The sequence below is a fragment of the Megachile rotundata genome, chromosome 5, assembly GCF_050947335.1.
Source record: "Megachile rotundata isolate GNS110a chromosome 5, iyMegRotu1, whole genome shotgun sequence".
NCBI classification, from domain to species: Eukaryota; Metazoa; Arthropoda; class Insecta; order Hymenoptera; family Megachilidae; genus Megachile; species Megachile rotundata.
This window is the reverse complement of record NC_134987.1, coordinates 14,515,293-14,535,940: the sequence shown is the minus strand read 5'-3', so window position 1 is coordinate 14,535,940 and position 20,648 is coordinate 14,515,293. Positions and strand designations below refer to the sequence as shown.

Genomic DNA, 20,648 nt, shown 5'->3' with positions numbered 1-20,648 from the left:
ACAATATGGTTCGGGAAAATTCGCCGCCCAGGTTTAAGGGGTGAAAAAATTTCACTCTGCGCTGAAATACACTTCTGGAAATTAACGGACAATTTTGAATTTTGACCCCATGCGCAGTAGCAAACCGTTACAAGTAGTGCTGTTTATGGACTAAAAAATTGGCGTCGAAAAAATGAGGGTCCAACACGCATATAAGAAAAATAAAAAAATTCGAATATTTCGGCATTTACGCGACGTAGTATGGTTCCCGAGGCATTTAGAAACAAATTTCTATTAGGGTTTGATGCGTTTCGATGCCTAATAAAGCCAAAAAATCAATTTTTGGAAATTAGGCAAGTTTACGTATTTCTGAGGGTCAGAAATTGTTCTGTGACCTCTCTAGAATCTATATAATGCCACCAGAACCCCCTAAAAGCGCTAGAAAAGAAAATAGAAAAATAGGTCTAAACGTGGACTAAAAAATTGGCGTCCATCTAGCGGTGAAAGTTGGAACTACAAAAATATAAAAATGCGATTTTCACGAAAATTAGCGAACTTTGAGTACTTCTGTGGCCCAGAAAGTGTTATGTGATCGCATTAAAAGCAAAATAATGCAATAAAAGCTTTCTAAAGGCTTTAATAAAGAAAATAAAAAAATGTCATTTTATGGACAAAAGTAGTGGCGCCATCTAGCGGCGAAGCTGCGAACTAAACTGAAAAAACGTATGCCCGTACACGCAGTAAAGGGGTCAAATAAAAATTGATTTTTTGGGCTTAATAGGCAAAATGATGAATAACATTTGCGAAACAAACAATTTGCGAAATATTACTTTTTATATTTTCCAACAAAAAATTCTTAATATTAAAAAATAGAATTGAAGTAGATGTTTATTTTAAATTTACTGTTTCACTTGTTACTTCCGGTGAAGGATAATAAATACAATTTTTACAATGCTTTGAACAACTTTATTGCTTTTGAATTATATTGAACATCTCCGTATTCATTAATAAATTGTAATACATGTACTTATTTTCATTAAAACTGAATTTGTCAGAAAATACAAATACATTATGTCCGAAATATCTGCATCTTTATATTGCATGTTTTATATAATTGTCTATCCAAGACAATTTTGTGCTGGAGTTGGAGTAGTTCCTTCAACTGCGGGGGTTGTTGTATTTATTAGTCCTGGTGGTGGAGGGGTTGGTGTAGTTGATGGTTTTGCTGGAGGAGGGGTTGTAGTTGATGGTCGTGGTGGATGGGTTGGTTTGTGGCCCGATGTTACGCAATTTGCTTGCTCTGGCAAATCACATACTCTTAATTCAGCGTTGAATTCCTGTCCAGGAGGGCAGTTCATCAGATACGGTATGCCTTCGTTACAGATGTAGAAAGTTTTGCAGTCCTCTGGATTCGGAAGTATAGTAACGTCCACACCATTGACTGGAGGGCAGCTGATCTCAGCGCCATAAGCAGCCACACAGAGTGCCGCAAGCACTACTGCGAATATCGCTGAAAATTGTAAACACATTACTTTTCAACTCCTTAATTAAACAACTGAATTGACATAAGACAGTATTTATATTATAAAATATTTTCAAAAAGGGTCTGATAAAAAATGGCTAAGTCCATAATTGGACTATCTTCCAAAATCCACTGGCAAAGTTAAGATGAATACAAAATTTAATGAAAACCTTTTCGATTAATGAGATTTATAGTTGATGTGAATTGAAACCTAACGAAAATAAAATGAAATGCCCTAACTAGAAGGAAGAAATTATTTTCTATCATGATTTGTGTACCAATGTTACGTTATAAAAATTTCTGAGCTTACCTTTCATGTTGACTTCGTAATTGATTCTTTCGGTTATAGGGAAAGACTATAACTGTACAAATGCAGTTAGAAACTTCCTTTATATACTAGTTGCACTTTTTTCTCGCATATCAGTTCGTGATTGTTCAGATGTTGCACAATCAATTAAAATATAACGATATCTTGATAAACATCGGAATGATACTATTGACGTTGATTTTCCTCTTCTGTTTTTTATAGAGGTTATTATTAGTCAGCATCTCTTCTTAAGTTACTTATTCGACTTTATTGATAGTGACAAACTTTTAATGTTAATTTTATTTTGCATTAAAAAATAGTAATTTTGTGCAATGACAATATTTAAATAAGAATCGTTTCAAGAAAATTAGGATAGGAAATTTGTAGACTTAAAAAAATATCTGTTCATCTGGAAAACATTCACAGTGTAAAGTTGCTGTCGACTTAGAAAAAATTGTGGACTAAAAATATTAAATCTGTCGTTCTTTACGTTATAAAATTAAAATTACACCAAGTTATAATTATTGATCGAAAGAAATTATTCGTTCATTATTTATCTTTTTGTTAATATTATTTTCAGTATTTTGAAATGATTACTACAATTTTTACTAAAAAGCAAATAAAAATAAACTATATAATAAAGCTTTCATCTTCTAAAAACTTCTTTTTACAAATACGTTACTATTTTGTTATAAATAAAACTTTAAAGTAACATTTAAAATGTCCATATGAGAATATGGGGAAAAAAACTGCTTATGTCAAAAGATATATTAAACAAACAAACTACAACACAGTATATAATTTTATATAGCAATATAATAAAAAGCGATAAAGGAGTGATTGCTTTAGATATAATCTATTGAATGACTGAGATTGATAACTTATAGATTCGTTTTAAAAGTTTTAATTATCGTTATCTGCAAAATGGTTTCATTATTTCAAAAATTATATTGCAGTTACATCATTTCAGAGATCGGTAAGTGCATTATCGGAGAACGGTAACATTTTAAAGAAGTACTGATTGCAGTTTGCTAAACAGTACTGCTTTTCCGATAATTGTACTGTATTTTTTACATTAATTTTATGCTGTATTTACATCAGTAATTCGATATAATATTTGCTAATATTTTGAAGCTAACATTTGGTCAGATTCCCATTTTCAAAACATTTAGAAAATCTCACTCTTACAAGTATTTTAAAATTTATATTTCTATACGCGTTGACAGAAAACTGCCACTAGTAACTAGCCAAAAAGTGAAGAATTTTCAAAACAAAAAATTGCACTACCCTGTATTATCATCAGTGTGTTTGTTTCGTAAATTCTTCTGTTCTATTTAGATGGCACTGCCTATTGACGCAGTCGCAGTCATCTTCTCTGGAAAACTGTTTACAGTGTTTGATTCAAATTGTTAAAAATGGGAGTCAAAGATCTGTGGAATATTTTGTCACCTTTGTGCGAGAGGAAACCAATGTTTGAGCTTCAAGGGAAAACAGTAGCAATCGACATAAGTGGTTGGGTCGTAGACAGTCAAACGGTGACTGATAATCATGCTCAACCAAAGATGTACCTCAGGTTTGTTTACCAGTGACACTTTGTACATTTGAAGTAGACTAGAGTTGGATAGAAGTGAAAAATTATTACAGGAACTTGTACTTTCGTACAGCATTTCTCCTTATGCACGAGATACAACCAGTATTTGTGTTAGAAGGGAAAGCACCGGATTTGAAACATAATGCTATCGCGAAAAGGAATAATATTCGTAATGGATTTCGAGAAAGGAAAACTGCTGGTAAAGGAAGAAGACCGCAGCTTAATAGAATTCTTAAAGAATGCAAAGAACTACTTGGCTATATGGGTTTAGCATGTATACAAGGTCAAGGTGAAGCGGAAGCAATGTGTGCTCATTTAAATGAAGATGGGGTATGCTACATTCACATATGTACAATAAAGAATTCATTTCAGTTTTTACTTTGGTAAATGTTTTTGTAGCTTGTCCATGGATGTATTAGTCAAGATAGCGATTGTTTCCTTTATGGAGCAAAAGTAGTTTACAGAAATTTTTGTACAAGTGCTCAGGGAAATCGTGGAGGTACAGGTGGTGCTGTGGATGAGTACAGCATAGAGAAAATAGAAAAGGCATTAGACTTAGGAAGGAATAAAATGATAGCTTTAGCTTTATTATGTGGGTGTGACTATGATGAGGGATTGAACGGCGTTGGCAAGGAGGCTGCTATGAAACTTTTTAAAATTGTGAAAGATGAAGATATTATTGAACGGTATAACACAACTCCACAAAATTTTATTACATGTTTTATAGAAAGTTAATATGTGTATATATTACTGGTTTCTGTAGCCTAAAAAGTTGGAGAACAGATGACACTTTAGATCATAAAGAATCACAGTTATTGTCTCCAAATGTTTGTTCATCTTGCGGCCATAGCGGTAAAGTGCAAAAGCATACAAAATCAGGTTGTATAGACTGTGGTACTGTGGTGAAGTGCAATAATTCATACAAGTAAATTTCTGTTCAATAGTAATATTATGGCTTTATAAAATATAATAACTATGATATTTATTTTCTAGGGAAGAAAGGGCATTAATACTGAATGAAATTTCATTACGAAAAAAAGCACTACTTGTTCCAGACTTTCCTAAACAAGAATTGATAGACGAATTTCTTATTAGAAAAGATTCAGTGCCTACAAAACTCGATATCCAATGGAAGCAGCCACAAGTTGATAAGTTCATTGTAAGTTTTAATATAAATTTAAAACTATCATTCTAATGATTAAATATGAATCTATTTGAATTAGGACTTTGTGGAACGACATTTGTCTTGGGAACCGCAGTACGCGTTTGAAAAGATATTTCCCTTAGCGACACGTTGGCAACTTTTACATCTTCCAAATATTTCTATCGAAAGTCGGTTTATACCTGATTTATTTATACCTGAACAAATAAAAAAGATTCGAAATATTAGGTCAGTAGCATGTTATGAAATAATATGGAAAACTGATCACGATGTGATAAGCAGATTAAAAGAATACATAGCAATGAGTAAAGAAAACGATGAAGAAAATAGTGAAGAAATTCTGTCCGAATTAACAAGCATTGAACCGCAAAACGCTGTGAAAGAATGTTATTCAGACTTAGTCGAAGTATTTGAAAACGCAAGAAATGCAAAAAAGAAGAAACGAACAGTTAAGAGTAAAGTACAAAATGATGCCGATCCTGAAGGAGTTAAAAGTAAACCAGTAAAAAGACGCCAGAGGAAAGCTGGAAAAGTACCTGTAGCTGTAGAAGGCAATAGAAAGATCGACGAATTCATAAGTAAAGATCGCTGTTTATCATTGGAAGAATCATTCGACAGATTAAGTATTACACCCAAAAGATCTAAGCCCTTAGTCGAACAACAAGAAAATAGAGGAGAAAATATTAAACTAAGACGAGGTCCTCAATTCGATAAAGTATTGCAGTTAGAGAAAGTAAATTCCAAATTAAATAATACATTAGACAGAATGTTCAACGAACTCTCGCCTGATGACTTTGTTAGCGATAATGAAGATTTTGATTTAGACATGTCAGAAATAATAGACAATATATGCAAAGAAAGAGCTTTTCAATTTGATGTAGATGTACAGATAAGTAAAGATGAAAGTAATTTGAGTAAAAAATCTCTAAATTTTGGTACAAGTAGTATAAGGGATTTTGAAATAAAGCCTGGTGAATGTAGTACAGTTGCTGATGAATCTATTAACGAATTTGCTGACATAGATCAATCTTATATTCCGCTTCATCAAAGAATAGGAGCTTTTAGCGGAAATATTGGACTTCGAAGTATTACTACAAAAAAGAATGATAGGTTCACTCTAGGAATTGATGATCTTTTAAACGATACCGATGAACCTGTTACTTAGTATTTAGGTTTTCGGTAGTATACGACTTTTGAGTGACCTCTCCAAAATATGAGGTTGGTAGTATACTTAACCTAGAAGATACCGAATTGGTTCATCTTCTTTCAAATAACGTTTTTAGTGCGAAGTGTCTTGCAGTTTTTAGAATACAGACAAATGAACTTGTATTTATATTGAATTAGAAATTCTGTTAATATTTGTGAAGTATTTTCGCAATCATCGAATGTAAGTTGGGTTAAGTATACTACCACCCTTATAATCCAAAAAGCCACAAAAATTCTGTTCGGCGCAATTTTTCTCTAAAATTATGAAGAGGAAGCTAATAGACTATTTACAATAAAAGCAATAGATCTCAATTGACTAAATATCATTTATTTAATTCATATCTTATAGAAATTAAGTCACATAACATATTCATTTTATAATGTAAACTAAGAAATCTTTTACAATAGAAACTTTACTGTATATTACTTGAAGGAAGGTGAGCTAAATAAACAAATAATATAAACGCTTTATAATATAGTTTTATTTAAATATAGTTATAGTTTTATTTTAAAAATATAGTTTTAGTTTCAACGATTTATAATGATAGTCATACTTTCAACATTAATGGTTTGCTCTTCTCTTATTTATATTTCAATGACCTCCGTTTCCACACTACTTGTTGCCGTTGTTATTGTTGTTGCTCTGTTTTCTTTGTCCTCAGTCTTTTTTGTTGTTAATCTGTAATGAGAATAGTAGTTAGGCTATAACAAATAAGTAGAATAACACTACATTATGTATTTATTTTATTGGTACCGGTAGTCGTCGCGATGCCAGCTAAGACGATTGCGAAGGCGATTGCAGTTGCAAAGGTTGCTTTTGCGAAGGTGGTTGCTTTTGCGAAGGTGGTTGCTTTTGCGAAGGTGGTTACTTTTGCGAAGGTGGTTGCTTTTGCGAATGTGATTGTTGTTGCGAAGGTCGTTGCTGCTGCGAAGGTGGTTGCTGCTGTGAAGATGATTGCTGTTGTGAAGATGACATCAGTGTTTCAAGATGAACCTCCAAAAATCGAGTCACAATTAATTAACTGTGTTTGCAATAATCGATTGCTTATGACAAATATTATAGCTGTAATTATCATTTAATCCAGATAATACGATGAATAAACAGTTGTAATTGTTTCGTTACAAGATATTGAAACAGACATTCCTTTCGAGAGATAACAGTGAACGATACGTATTTCGTTTCACGATATTAAATTTTAACTTTAATGCACTAATTAATGAAATTCAATGTTTTGAAGGAAGATAATTCTATACTTTAAGAATTTCTTGTTCTTTCACTAGAAATGAGGATCCTATAAAGTACAAATAAAATGATATATACTCTTCGACCATTATAAAAATTTAAATACGTTTAAACAATATTGAAAATTACCGAATCGAATTTACATTGATTGAAATATGTAAAATTGTTAATTTTAGAAACTATTTCTATCTTTAAAATTGAATTTCTGTAAAAGTGGAGTGATGAGAAATGGTTTGCAGACTTAACAGTGTCTGAAAATTCACTTATTGTTATTCCTTCTTTTTCTTATTTATGACTTTTTATTTATTCATGTCACCTAATTTTGTTCGGTTGACAAGGTGTTTCGAAGAAGTAGAATTTAACACTACAACTACTAAAAACGTCAAATGATTTCACAAGTTTCTCATTTTAACTTACAAAATTTTTTAAGACAATTTCTTTAGAATCTCTGTTAATCTTCATGAAAGTAAAGAATTAATATGTATATTAATTTATGTTTTATAACTTGCTTATTTATTTCTCAACTTCATTTTTAGTTTCAGAGTAAGTCTGTTGCACACCGGTAGGTTTAGTTAATAAATATTATAAGGCATCTGTGAATCATTTAAACGAAATGGCATAAAAGTGAGTTGTACATGTGACGAATATAATTGCAATCTTATATTTCTTGTAAATTATGAAATTCGTGAGTACGTGACACTGATTCATGAAATTTCTGTTCGAAGTACCGTCAAATAAAATAACTCAGTATTGCAAAACTCTTGTTGAAATATTTAAGCTATTAATTGTCTTTTAACGAAATTTGGTATCATCCGGCAAAATGATAAGGATTATAAAAAAATGTAATACTGCTATTATTCGGCGATAATAAATTTCTTGGTTTATCGGGTATATATATCGTACAGGTAAAACATTCCTGAGCAATCGCGCTTACGTTAGACAGCCAAAGCTTGTTATAAAGTTATTTTTGGTGAACAAAAGATGAAAGGTAAAATAATAGTTACTTTTAGTTGATAATAAACCGTGCATTGTAGAATTGACAAAACAACTAATGTCGAGCAAGAAATTAAGTTAAAACTGGTGTTAACTCAGAGTGGCCGTTGTGTAAAATGTGTTTCAATTCTCAAAGCTGTTTTCGAACGTTCTCCGATATATTTATACAAATTATTTGTGTCTTTTCAATGTGCTAACGAGGAACGAGCAAAGTGTAGAGTGTCCACAGAAATCATTTTTATATCGTTTAAAATTTCTTTAAAATTGTACGAAGCGATACAATTTCTTGTGTAAAAATTATGGTCATCGGTGTGTGCAGTGAACAAGTACTAGAGTTCGGGTTTCTGCTTTTACATTTTCGTGGTTTTGCTAGTTTTTTAATTTTCATGTTTTCTAATTTTCTATATTTTTAATTTCGAACTTTCGTAACTTACAGGTTTATAAATTTACAAATATAGGATTATTAGATTTCTAAGCTATAAGTTAAATAATTTAAAAGTGTGGAAATTTTGTAGTTAAAATTAAAAATTCAAGACAATTTTATAATTTCCATAAATTGGAAATTCATTAATGTAGCTACATTTACACGTACAAATTTGCAAATTCGAAAATTTTTAAATTAAAAAATTGTGAAATTTGAATACTTGAAAGTACAGAAATTTCAGTGTAGACGTCTTTCAAATTTCATCATACAAAAAAGTTATTAATATCGAATTATCTCTTCTTCGAAATCATTTAATTACAATTCGAAACATTATCTCTATCGGATGACTAAGCAGATATTCGATAGGATGTGTACAAATAAGACACTCTTATAAACAATATTAAACAGATTAATGAAACTCGCCCTGAATTGAGAGGGTTTAAAACTAATTGTCAAAGTTGCAGCAAAAGATTTGAACATTTCAATTTTTAAAATAAATAAACTCTAAGATTTACTTTGGTAGTTTAAAAATTTAGAAATGAGATATGAGAGTACTAAAATAAACTTGTGAATTAAATTTTTAAAATCGTTTCGTTTAAAACTAATTGTAAATTTATTCAAATATTCCCTTTTTCGTGCAAAGATATTTTGATGGCATACTATCGAAATCGTTCAGAATGAGAATGATCGATAACAAGAGTTTAGATACAAATTCTGGTGGTGTTTTTTGACCTCTCACGAAAAATCCCGACTTCCCGTTCATACGGATTACACCACTCGCATGATCGAAAGACTTTCACCCTGATAGGTCACACACACTCAAATTACTTCTTTCAAGATTACTTACTAGTCACCGAAAAATCACTTAACATCGAGATCAGTGGTGCCGCAAAATGCGACCTAGTCATTTTCAGAACCACATAAAAAACGACTATTCTTAAATCTCTGCATCGACACTGCATGTTCATTTTGATAGCCAGTGTGTGGTTTTGTCAAAAATAGATCTAATTTCCTTCATTTACAAATGTGAAATAATTGGAAATGTTTATATTTTACAGGTCTGTTACTTGTCCTTCTTGCGGCCATTACGGTCTGCATATCAGCAGAAGAATTATCAGTAATATGTCCAGAACCCTTATATGGCGATGTTGCAGCCGCTGCACATCCCTGCGACTGTAAAACTTTTTACGAATGCTATAAAGATGGAACAAAGGTTGTCAGATCGTGTCCACCGTTATATTACTTTAATGAGAAAAAACAAATTTGTGATTGGCCGCAGGAGGCGGCATGCAAAATTTATCAATCTTGTATTGACTGGTCTACATGTAAACCTAATCCTGTTGTTAATGCCTAAACAATTTTAATCTATGTAATCTCACAGGCAATATATTTAATTAAATACCCAGGGTTAGTTTTTTTTAAATAGTTTTGGTAAGACATGTTATGTAACTGCAGACACATTTTACTTGACAAGACTTCTCACGTAAAAAATGAAGCAAATAAATAAATTAACACTTATTTAAATGTATAACCTTTGTATATTTTTTTCTGTTTCTTTGTCTTTCTTCTGAAGTTCATTTTCCTTTCTCTTTCAAATAATCTTCATTTTCAAATTATAATAGCTTCTCATGTATTTATATATAAGTTATTATTTATTATTATATCATAAATTATTATTATACGTATTTATTATTTTTATTATTACATTTTATTTTTATTTGTCACCTAATTTTATTTGATATGACAAGACGTTTTCAAAAGGGACTTTCACGAATATTATGAGTCCATCATGTAGCAAAGTAGCACAAAAGATAGTTGCAATATAACAAATTCGATATAATCAAAATTTATTTCTTATCAATTACTAAATTCGCCGATGCGTATAAATAGTGTAAGATATCTGCTTACGAGGCTTTAATAATATTTGATCAATGGTTCCAAACTAATACTGAAACTTCAAAGTTTAATCCACCACCATTCAGTTGTATTTCTATATTAGTGATTTTTACTATCATAACGCAAAATGATAAGAAATGTTCTGCTAATATTCATTGATAACAAGTGATGTCCACTTGGACGCCGACCGATTGGACGCGTCCCGATTCGACGCGTTGCAATTCAAAGCAGAGCATATCGGACCTAACCTAACCTAACCTAACAGCTTCGAATTTGAACATCGAATCGGGACCGTCCAATTGGTCGACGTCCAAGTGGGACCCCCCTGTTGATAACACTAGTCAGTTGGCTTATCGGGTATAATATATATCGCAAATTTAAATCACAGCAGAAGAATCGTGATTAAGGTAGACAAACCCTGTAAAAAGTTAGGCCTGTCATAAATTCATTTTCAGCAAACGGAAAATGAGAGGTAAAGTGTTTTGTAGTGGAGCATAGATGATACATTAGATTTATAACAGTCTTAGGAAAAAGGAACTGAATAACTTCGGCTATTGTGTAAAATGTGTATTATTTTTTAAAATTGTTTCTGAATGTTGTTCAGTTTATTTGTACAAATTATTTGTGATTTTTTACTGCGTCTCATAATGAGGAACGAGTAATAAAGGGTCTATAGAAATTATTTGTATGCTACTTAAAATAGAATACAATTTTTTTGGATATAGAAAGTGCTTTTAAGAAGTTTGTGCACATTGCTGTGTTCTGTGATCAAGTGTTAAAGATCTAGGAAAATTTCGAATATCTTTGTAATTTTGTAATTTTGTAATTTTGTAATTTTGTAATTTTGTAATTTTGTAATTTAGTAATTTAGTAATTTAGTAATTTAGTAATTTAGTAATTTAGTAATTTGGTAATTTGGTGATTTGGTAATTTGGTAATTTGGTCATTTGGTCATTTGGTAACTTAGTAATTTGGTAATTTAGTAATTTAGTAATTTAGTAATTTAGTAATTTAGTAATTTGGTAATTTGGTAATTTGGTAATTTGGTAATTTGGTAATTTGGTAATTTGGTAATTTGGTGATTTGATAATTTGGTCATTTGGTAACTTAGAAATTTGGTAATTTAGTAATTTAGTAATTTAGTAATTTGGTAATTTGGTAATTTGGTAATTTGGTCATTTGGTAATTTGGTCATTTGGTAACTTAGTAATTTGGTAATTTAGTAATTTAGTAATTTAGTAATTTAGTAATTTAGTAATTTGGTAATTTGGTAATTTAGTAATTTGGTAATTTAGTAATTTAGTAATTTAGTAATTTAGTAATTTAGTAATTTGGTAATTTGGTAATTTGGTAATTTGGTAATTTGGTAATTTGGTAATTTGGTAATTTGGTAATTTGGTAATTTGGTAATTTGGTAATTTGGTGATCTGGTAATTTGGTAATTTGGTAATTTAGTAATTACCTAACATTCTAATTTAGGTGTTTCATAATTTGGAAATTAATAAATAATTGAATATCTGAATTTACAAACTAATAAATTGAACAATTTAAATGTGTAGAAATTCGGTAATTTCAGAAGTGATCAAATATGAACAAGTTAAAATAAATTTGACAATTTTTATATTTGATAATTAGTTAATTTACAAATTTATAAATTTCTCCCTTTATTAGTTTAATAATTTGATAATTAATACATGTAGAAAAAATTCATAGTCTTTATTTGTGGATGCGTCCTAGAATAACTAAATCTCTTTACATTTTACAGGACTAATACTTTTTGTTATCGCGGCTATTGTGGTCAGCGTCTCTTCAGAATTAGCAGTAGTATGTCCAGAACCCGTATATGGAGACGTTTCATTTGCTCCTCATCCATGCAACTGTAGCGTTTATTACGAATGTAGAGATGGCAAAAAAGATGTGAAGGTTTGCTCATCGCCATTAGAGTTCAACGCGGAAGAACAAATCTGCGATTGGCCACAAAAAGTGAACTGCAAAGTTGCAACAGAATGTCTCAACTCGTGCCAATGTATCTTTTCTTATTAGATGTAAACAATATTCTTTATATAATGGATAATGTAAAAACCAAAAGATGTCCTTCTTCAATATCGTTTTCAAATGTAATATTAAATAAATAATTACAATTACCTTTGTACAACATTTTTAACATTACCATTTTTTATTTCTTATTCCTCTTCTCGTCTTTCAAGTTCATTTTTCTTTGTGCTTCAAATACAGTTTGTTCTAAATCTCTTTGCATGCGAATTCTTTTCGTTGATCACTTTCGAAGATCTCCATTTGTGTTGTTAATCCATTTAGAACTGGGTAATGATATATCAAGCTTGGATATATTTTATTTTAATATAATAATTGCTCGAAATAATCCATAATTATTCAGTATTCACTATACAGTAAATTCGGTTTATTTGAATGTACTAAAAAACATTTGGAATAATATGAAAGACGTTTCAGATAAAAATTGTATAACCTGACGTACTTGTACAGCAGTACGATGCCATTTTCTATTTTACCTTATGAAGATAAAACTAAAATAAAACTCGTGAACATCTTAAGACTTTAAATGGAATGTTAACAAAGTGTCTATAGCTTGTTAAAGACTGCAAAAAAATGTATACGTTAAACGATTTATGGCAAGCACGTGTTTACTGATCCGCACGAGACTTGGTAAACAAAAGGTCCTCCATTGACCCGTATTTCGAGGCATAGGCCATTCATGGTGCTTTACGCGTCGAACCACTTGAACCCCTAATAAAGTCCTCTAGTTCCAACAAAAGTTCAAACGCAAATGATGTATGATTATACATTGTTGAACTGCATTAATTATGAAATAGAGTTTACTTTGTTCAAATTTGTATAGTTTTATCGCATTTATATTGTTGTAAATGTAACTAAATTTAATAAATAATTTAATTTATAAATTTCTAAATCTACAGACTGAAATACGAAAATATCAAGTTTTCATATTTTATGAATTTTTATACAGTTTCACTCTTTGTATAATTCTACTGCATTTGTATTGCTGTAAATGTAACTAAATTTGATAAATAATTTAATTTATAAATTTCTAAATCTACAGACTTTGAAATATGAAAATATCAAGTTTTCATATTTTATGAATTTTTATATAGTTTTACTCTTTGTATAATTTTATCGCATTTGTATTGTTGTAAATGTAACTAAATTTAATAAATAAATATATAATTTAGTTTATAAATTTCGGTCAACCACAAACTTATTCTTCAAATTTCAGTTTTCATATCTTACATCATATCTGTAACATTAATATCATGTAAAGTTCTTTTTCCTTATATTCATCCTATCTCATGTGTAATTCAATTAAATAATAGATGTAGTAAATTATTAAGTAACCTATGTAATATATGTAAATATAAGTAATATATGTATTCTACAGGGTGGTTCACCTTTTCTGTAAATAGACATCAAAATTAAAATATCTCCTAAACCAATGATTTTTTCACACAAATAGATTAATACTTTTTTGTAAAGAATATGAAGGAGTATCAGCTGATGCAATAAAACATGTATGATTCCATTAAAAAAAACATTAATGACCTTCATATGTCCTTTACACGTCCACCTACAAAAAATATGTACCACCAGCATATGCCCCTCTCGAAACCATTCAGCTTCATCTGAAACATTGTTTGCTATGAGTAATAATGACGCGAATCTAGATGGCAAAACGTGGTGAGCCACCCTGTATACTTGCATTGATAGTATGTTGTTTCATTGCATATATGTATAGCGTGTTATTTTGTTGTATGCGTAAATCTATGCCGTCACGCGTGTGACACATTCTTTAATATCTTTTCACGTGGAAATAACACGCAATTTAAAATCTGATGTAATGGTACTCGGTATAGATAAGTTCAATAATAAACGGAAGTGCCATTATCTTTACAGATTAATATTCTTAAAAAGCATAGTGCTAAGGCTTGTCAGATTTAATCTACTACATTATGTATTTTATTATCTTTTGACCTGCGTTTTATGATCAGCGTTTCAGCCTCTCACATGTAAACATTATAAAACTTGACTCACATTTTTCTATAGATTCTGTATTTCTGGATATAAAATTTTCGGAAATTGTTGACAAGAATGTTAGAAAATAGAAATCGACCGATCGATGCAGGCCATGAGCCTTTCAACTTTGCATACAACTAATGATTAGTAAAAATGTAATTATAGGATGGGGTCCATAGAAAATACGTTTAAGAGGGGTTCCTCGGACTACATGAATTAAAAAACCCTGTACCAGCTGGTAGAGTGTAATCCTTTTGTTTCTGGCAGGTATGGAGCCTGAATTATATTACTTGGAACACTTATTATTGGAATACTTCTTTTTATTACTTCGTTTCGGGGTGCAATTATGTGGTCATATTCATTTACAAGCTTCAGGTGTAGTGTCAAGAGTTTACGATCAAATTACTTTGAGAAGTGGAGTTCAGATATTTTTTAATTTAAGAGTACTCAGGAATTTAATAATTTACGAAGTTAGGGATTTGCAAATATTTTTTGATTTGAAAAATACAGAATTCGGGAGTTTGGATATTTGAATGTGTGAACATTTGAAATGTCGAAACTTTTGAACCTCTTCAAATTAGAAGATTTGAAGATTTAATTGCCTGATAATTTGGCAATATAGAAATTATAATATTTGCAAACTTGCTAATTTAAAAATACTTGTTTACACATTTGAAAATTTGGGAATTCGGAAATTTAGAAATGTAGAAAAATTCGAAAATTTTTATTCTCAAAATTCTTCCAAAACTAACAAAATGTCAATAGTTTTGTTTAATAAAATGAATGATTTCTCTCTTTTCATTTATCCTTAATTGCCAATTAATTTAAATAATATACGTTTCAATTTTCTTCAAAACATTTATCACTGCGAATTGAAACAGAACGTTTCTTGGAAGAGATAAGACTCCACAGTACGTGTTTTGTGTCACGACATCAAATGAGACTTCGGTAGACTTTGATGCACTAATTAGAGAAATTCCATGTTTTAAAGGAAGATAATTCTCTACTTTAAGAATTTCTTGTTATTTCACTAGAAATGAGGATCCTATAAAGTATAAATAAAATGATATATACTCTTCGACCATTGTAAAAATTTAAATACGTTTAAACAATATTGAAAATTACCGAAACTTGGAAAACATGATAGACACTCATTGAAGTGCCTTTCTAAAATGTTAGAATGATAATTTTGCAATTACGCAAACTCATGTACAACAAGTGATGATCAATTATCTCTTGATTATATTCGTGTATGGGCAATGCTTATTATTATAACATAAAGTGATAAGGAAGAGGCGCAAAATAAATTTAATGAGATAATGCTAGTGAATTGGTTTAACAAGTATATATAACCTAGAATTGAAACTCTACCGAGCATTCGTGTGTAATTTAGTCACTCGTAACGTCGATAAGTTTCCAACACGAAATGAAAGGTAACTATAGTACATTTCAGTCGATAATTCTATATCGGTAGTTGATCAGAGAATTCATCAGTAACAACCACTGCCTCACGAAAAAGGAACTAAGTATCGATTTAACTGGTGTTAATCGGCAATTGTGCAAAATATGCTTGTTTTTCAAATTATTCATAAAAACTATCTTGTGATTTTCTACTGTGTTCAATAAGAAACGGGTAAAGTGCAGTATCCACAAAAAAACTACCATTTAAAATACAATAACTTTTCCAAAGTCGCAGCAAAAGATTTAAACAGTTCACTTTTTAAAATAAAATAATTCTGAGAATCACTTTGGTAGTTTAAAAATTTAGAAATGAGATATGAGAGTACTAAAATAAACTTGTGAATTAAATTTTTAAAATCGTTTCATTTAAAACTAATTGTAAATTTATTCAAATATTCCCTTTTTCGTGCAAAGAAATTTTGATGGCATACTATCGAAATCGTTCAGAATGAGAATGATCGATAACAAGAGTTTAGATGTCAATTCTGGTGGTGTTTTTTGACCTCTCACGAAAAATCCCGACTTCCCGTACATACGGATTACACCACTCGCATGATCGAAAGACTTTCACCCTGATAGGTCACACACACTCAAATTACTTCTTTCAAGATTACTTACTAATCACCGAAAAATCACTTAACATCGAGATCAGCGGTGCCGCAAAATGCGACCTAGTCATTTTCAGGACCACATAAAAAACGACTATTCTTAAATCTCTGCATCGACACTGCATGCTCATTTTGATAGCCAGTGTGTGGTTTTGTCAAAAATTCATAGATCTAATTTCCTTCATTTACAGATGTGAAATAATTGGATATGTTTATACTTTACAGGCCTGTTACTCATCGTTTTCGCGGTCATTGTGGCCTACGCATCTGCAGACTGTCCAGAGTTAAGTGTGCTGTGTCCAGTTCCCATATATGGAGATTATGCAAACGCCCCACACCCGTGCAAATGTGACGTTTACTTCGAATGTAGAGATGGTGAAAAATACGTCAAGAAGTGCGAACCACCACTTTTCTTTAACTCGGAGACACAACTCTGCGACTGGCCATCAAGAGTGGCGTGCAAAATTGATCCAAGTTGTTCATTGTCGCAACAAGTTTGTTAAATGGTAGCAATGTAGCATACAAATTTTGTGCTCCTCATTTTCATACGTATTTATACGCTAAATAAGAATAAATGTAAAAGTTGCATCACACTGATAGAAAATCAATTGATATGAGTTTAAACACTCACTTATCTATAATTTTTAACACGTAGAGATAATTTACGATTTCGTGGTACACGATCTCTGAGATTATCACCGGGAGCCAAATAACTGTCAAACAACTTTATGCGAGCTATTAGCGACATGTGTCATCCAAATAGTGATTTAGACTTCTTAGAACAAGGTCAACTAATTTGATAATCTACACTGGTTTATTGTATCTTCTTTTTCATTCTATTCGTTTGAAGTATAAAAGGGTGGCGACTGTGTAAACTTTTCAAGCCTGTATTCTGCGAAGGACAGATCACTTAATTGATAAAAGGAGCTATTGAAAATTGTCTGAAAAATAAAGATATGTGGAAATCTTATGTACGAAATATATAAACAATTGTTCTAATAATTATGAAATAATTAGTACTATTTTATAAAGAAAAACCATATTTTATTATGCGAATTTAGGGATTTTTCTCTAAAGTATAATTACGTACTTTAGATATAAACTATAGTCAGGGAATTTTATAATTTCAGAATTTTGAAGTTTGCGAAGTAGGGAATTTGTGAATTTGCAAATATGGAACTTTGAAAAGGGAATCACTTCGATGATTCGGAAATTTAATAATTTAATGCTCCGTAGATTTTGTTGAAAGTAAGAAAATTCGAATGTTTTTAAATAAATTTTAAAATGTGGTTTGAGAAAAAAATTATCTGTTTTTTTTTTAAGATTTAATGAATGTCAAATGAGTTCCAAAAACGTACTCAAAAATACACACATTATTTGTTTTTAAATATTTAGTTATTGGACAATGTAATATCAGTGTTGTTCACAGTTTGTTGTTTCTTCCACTTTCATAATAATTCGATGACGCAAAATTTAAAATGACGATTATCAGTGATCAGCATAGCAAACAGAACGTTAATCGATAATATCGGAAGTATTGTCCAGAAAAGTTGTTTGTAACTTTTTTATTTGCGTCACTGATTATTCTTAACCTATTATATTAATATATTTTAATTATCATTCCAATAAACGAAATTTTCGTAAAAATTCTATTTATGTAGTAGCAGGTGATTGAAAAATATATTGGAATAATCAATTACGATTATCGTTACAAATGTACCATAGCCACAGAATGTAATGATAAGATAACTCAGATTAAATCTCTTGCACGTGTATTTTATTATACGTGGCTATGGAATGACGTTTTATAGTCAAGGTCTTTGCTAAGTATATGTTAATTTCGAAGTTTAATAATGTTCACAAATTCACAAATTTTCATACGCAAAACTTGGACATTTTTGGAAAATTTAGAAATTTGTGGATTTCCTTTTTTGTTGGTTTTCAAATTTGAAAATTTGAGAATTTTATAAATCGAAAATCTGAGAATTAAAAAATGTGAAAACACAGAAATACCTACAGATATTTTGAACAATGAGTTTTGAAGAATTTGACAACTGCAAAATGCTAGAAATACCCATCAAAATCTGCAAATGGAGTGCAAAAGCTGATTTGTCTTTACATATCTAATATATCTCTGAATTAATAATTAATGCAATGTGAAGTATATAAATATCATTAACTTGTTCAAATGGAACGAGTCAAATTTCCCTGAAAAGTGAATCACGATGCTGCACCCCTTCCACCCCATCCACTGATTCATCAGCAACAAACAAAAAGTATTTTTGTGTTTAACGTTAAAGCAAAAATAGTGTAAACACAAATTGCTAATATAACGTCACTGATATCATTGCAATTTCCTGCTTGTTATAAATTACTCTGAAATTTAAAAGCGTGTTCAACACGACAGACATTTTAGGTTGGAAAAGTGTCTGTCCTCACAGTCAAAGGGTCTTAGTACCGTCAGATACGATAACGGTCCACGAATGCTAACCTGTTGTTTGAACATTTAACAGTATCTCCGAATCTATCATCTGAATACTGCTTTTTATCATTAATAATATTTTTAGTAGCATTGAGTGATAAGAAACATGTCGAAATAGAAAATTGAACATAGTGGTGGTCGACAGGTAATCGCAATTAGTAATTGGTCGAATGAGTATATATAAGAGAACCGAAATTCTGCAATACAATCATAATCAGTCTAGGAACTCGAAGCATCAAGGAGCTTAGTGACTCAAAATGAAAGGTGAGTTCGTAATAAAATTGTGCATAACACAAGTAATAAAAAAATTAATTCTATGTGACAGAAATCGGTGCTCGATCGTACAATTGATATATTTATTATAGGGTTCATATTAAATCTGATTTCTAATCCATTATTTTGTGTTTACTGTAGCTTGGAGAAGGTATTGATTGAGGATTAATTTAGAGATTTGGGAAATGTGGGGATACGAAAAATTTGAGGATTAGGGAATTAGGGAATTTACATATTTGGTGTTTTGAAATGTAACAATTTAAAAATTTGACCATGTGAAAACTTAAGAAATTAGGATTTTTTAATTTTAGAAAATTGAGAATTTTGAGATATCGGAACTTGAAGATTTGAAAATTTTTAATTTTTAAACTTGACATTATGGAAATTTGGTGACTTACAAATTTGGGAACTGAGATCTTGAAAATGTGAATATTTGGCAAGTACAGATTTGGGAATTACAATACATTCATCCTCTGTACTCGCAGATCTCGTTTGTGCATTCAAAACGTCACCTCCGAGGCGACAATCGAGTGCATAGGATTAAATTCATATACAAAAATGATTCGATCTGTTGTTTATTATTTTTCAGTACTGCTTTTCATCGCCTTTGCGGCCATTATGGTCTACGTGTATTCTCAAGAAATCGACCCGGAATGCCCAGACTTTAATGACGAAGAGATTGTATACCTCCCAAATCCGTGCAATTGCAGCAGTTACTATGTATGCTCTCTTACTGGAAAAATTGTCATGCCGTGTCCAAAGGGTCTTCACTTCAACCAGGAGAAAAAAGTCTGTGACTGGCCAAAGAGAGCGAAATGCAAAGTTAGTCCCGACTGTCCACCACCAAAACCCCACTTGGAGTACGAAGAGCCCTCCTTTTAAAGTATCTTTTTAAGCGCAGTATAATAATCCTAACACGTTAAACTAATATCTCAAGCGTTATTATGAATACATTTTCGTTTGCTATTTTGAAGATCCTCTTTGTCAGTATTATTATTTATCCACCTAATTAGAATTCAATTACATTACTGTACTATTATGTAGATGTATGTTTGTAAACCGACTGAAATAAATCATATGTTAATCCTTTCATTGTGTAACTTTCTATCTTTCTAATTTTTTAATTTTGTAGTTCTCTAATTTTCTAATTTTCCACCTTTCGAATTTTCTAATTTTCTAATCGTGTAACTTTTAAAAAAGGAAAACGCAAGAGTAAGCCTTCTTGTAGAAACTTACGATGACTATGTCCTACCGAAATACGCACGTTTTGATTTTGCTTTAGTACTATATTTTAGTTTTGCTTAGCCAAAACGCGAAAGTCATAGGTTGACACAACCACCATCACTTCCATCATTCAGAATCACTTCTGCAGAAAGACAGTGCACTTGCTTGGACCAGGTGTCACGAGCTAAAACCACGTGAAAACAGTTAATACCAAT

The 20,648-nt window shown here is 30.8% G+C and overlaps 4 protein-coding genes and 2 long non-coding RNA genes across 7 annotated transcripts; 5 read left to right on the top strand and 1 right to left on the bottom strand.

The window, feature by feature from the left end:
* Positions 1-912: 912 nt before the first annotated feature.
* Positions 913-2,020, bottom strand: LOC100880861 (peritrophin-1-like). Its single transcript, XM_003702656.3, has 2 exons — positions 1,812-2,020; positions 913-1,489 (listed from the first exon to the last, which is right to left on the bottom strand). The coding sequence occupies exons 1-2, from the start codon at positions 1,816-1,818 to the stop codon at positions 1,098-1,100; spliced, it is 399 nt and encodes a 132-aa protein (XP_003702704.2). The 5' UTR covers positions 1,819-2,020; the 3' UTR covers positions 913-1,097.
* A 1,128-nt stretch (positions 2,021-3,148) lies between these two features.
* Positions 3,149-6,079, top strand: Gen (XPG-like endonuclease). Of its 2 annotated transcripts, none has more exons than XM_003702671.3 (6): positions 3,149-3,381; positions 3,453-3,729; positions 3,799-4,085; positions 4,163-4,324; positions 4,393-4,558; positions 4,623-6,079. In XM_003702671.3, the coding sequence occupies exons 1-6, from the start codon at positions 3,224-3,226 to the stop codon at positions 5,724-5,726; spliced, it is 2,154 nt and encodes a 717-aa protein (XP_003702719.2). In that variant the 5' UTR covers positions 3,149-3,223; the 3' UTR covers positions 5,727-6,079. The 2 variants fall into 2 exon arrangements, with proteins under 2 accessions (XP_003702719.2, XP_012139218.2); XM_012283828.2 differs by having other exon boundaries at positions 3,186-3,381; positions 3,473-3,729.
* A 456-nt stretch (positions 6,080-6,535) lies between these two features.
* Positions 6,536-9,953, top strand: LOC143264554 (uncharacterized). The gene is made up of 2 exons (XM_076532197.1): positions 6,536-6,832; positions 9,486-9,953. Exons 1-2 carry the CDS (start codon positions 6,536-6,538, stop codon positions 9,546-9,548), a joined length of 360 nt encoding a protein of 119 aa, XP_076388312.1. The 3' UTR covers positions 9,549-9,953.
* A 597-nt stretch (positions 9,954-10,550) lies between these two features.
* On the top strand, positions 10,551-12,461 carry LOC105662342 (uncharacterized). The gene is made up of 2 exons (XR_013038304.1): positions 10,551-10,795; positions 12,089-12,461. It is a non-coding gene; the product is annotated as an uncharacterized LOC105662342 (long non-coding RNA).
* Positions 12,462-15,326: 2,865 nt separating this feature from the next.
* LOC143264556 (uncharacterized) lies at positions 15,327-17,496 on the top strand. The gene is made up of 2 exons (XR_013038305.1): positions 15,327-15,818; positions 16,680-17,496. It is a non-coding gene; the product is annotated as an uncharacterized LOC143264556 (long non-coding RNA).
* A 913-nt stretch (positions 17,497-18,409) lies between these two features.
* Positions 18,410-20,309, top strand: LOC100880525 (peritrophin-1-like). Its single transcript, XM_003702654.3, has 2 exons — positions 18,410-19,200; positions 19,799-20,309. The coding sequence occupies exons 1-2, from the start codon at positions 19,194-19,196 to the stop codon at positions 20,089-20,091; spliced, it is 300 nt and encodes a 99-aa protein (XP_003702702.1). The 5' UTR covers positions 18,410-19,193; the 3' UTR covers positions 20,092-20,309.
* The last annotated feature ends 339 nt before the right edge of the window (positions 20,310-20,648 follow it).

What these genes read in the sequence shown, in the direction of transcription:
- Gen (XM_003702671.3), top strand. Translation starts at nt 3,224, where the DNA reads ATGGGAGTCAAAGATCTGTGGAATATTTTGTCACCTTTGTGCGAGAGG. An exon ending in CAACCAAAGATGTACCTCAG is followed by an intron (nt 3,382 to 3,452) that starts GTTTGTTTACCA and finishes AAATTATTACAG; the next exon opens with GAACTTGTACTTTCGTACAG. An exon ending in CTCATTTAAATGAAGATGGG is followed by an intron (nt 3,730 to 3,798) that starts GTATGCTACATT and finishes ATGTTTTTGTAG; the next exon opens with CTTGTCCATGGATGTATTAG.
- LOC143264554 (XM_076532197.1), top strand. Translation starts at nt 6,536, where the DNA reads ATGCCAGCTAAGACGATTGCGAAGGCGATTGCAGTTGCAAAGGTTGCT. An exon ending in TTATGACAAATATTATAGCT is followed by an intron (nt 6,833 to 9,485) that starts GTAATTATCATT and finishes TATATTTTACAG; the next exon opens with GTCTGTTACTTGTCCTTCTT.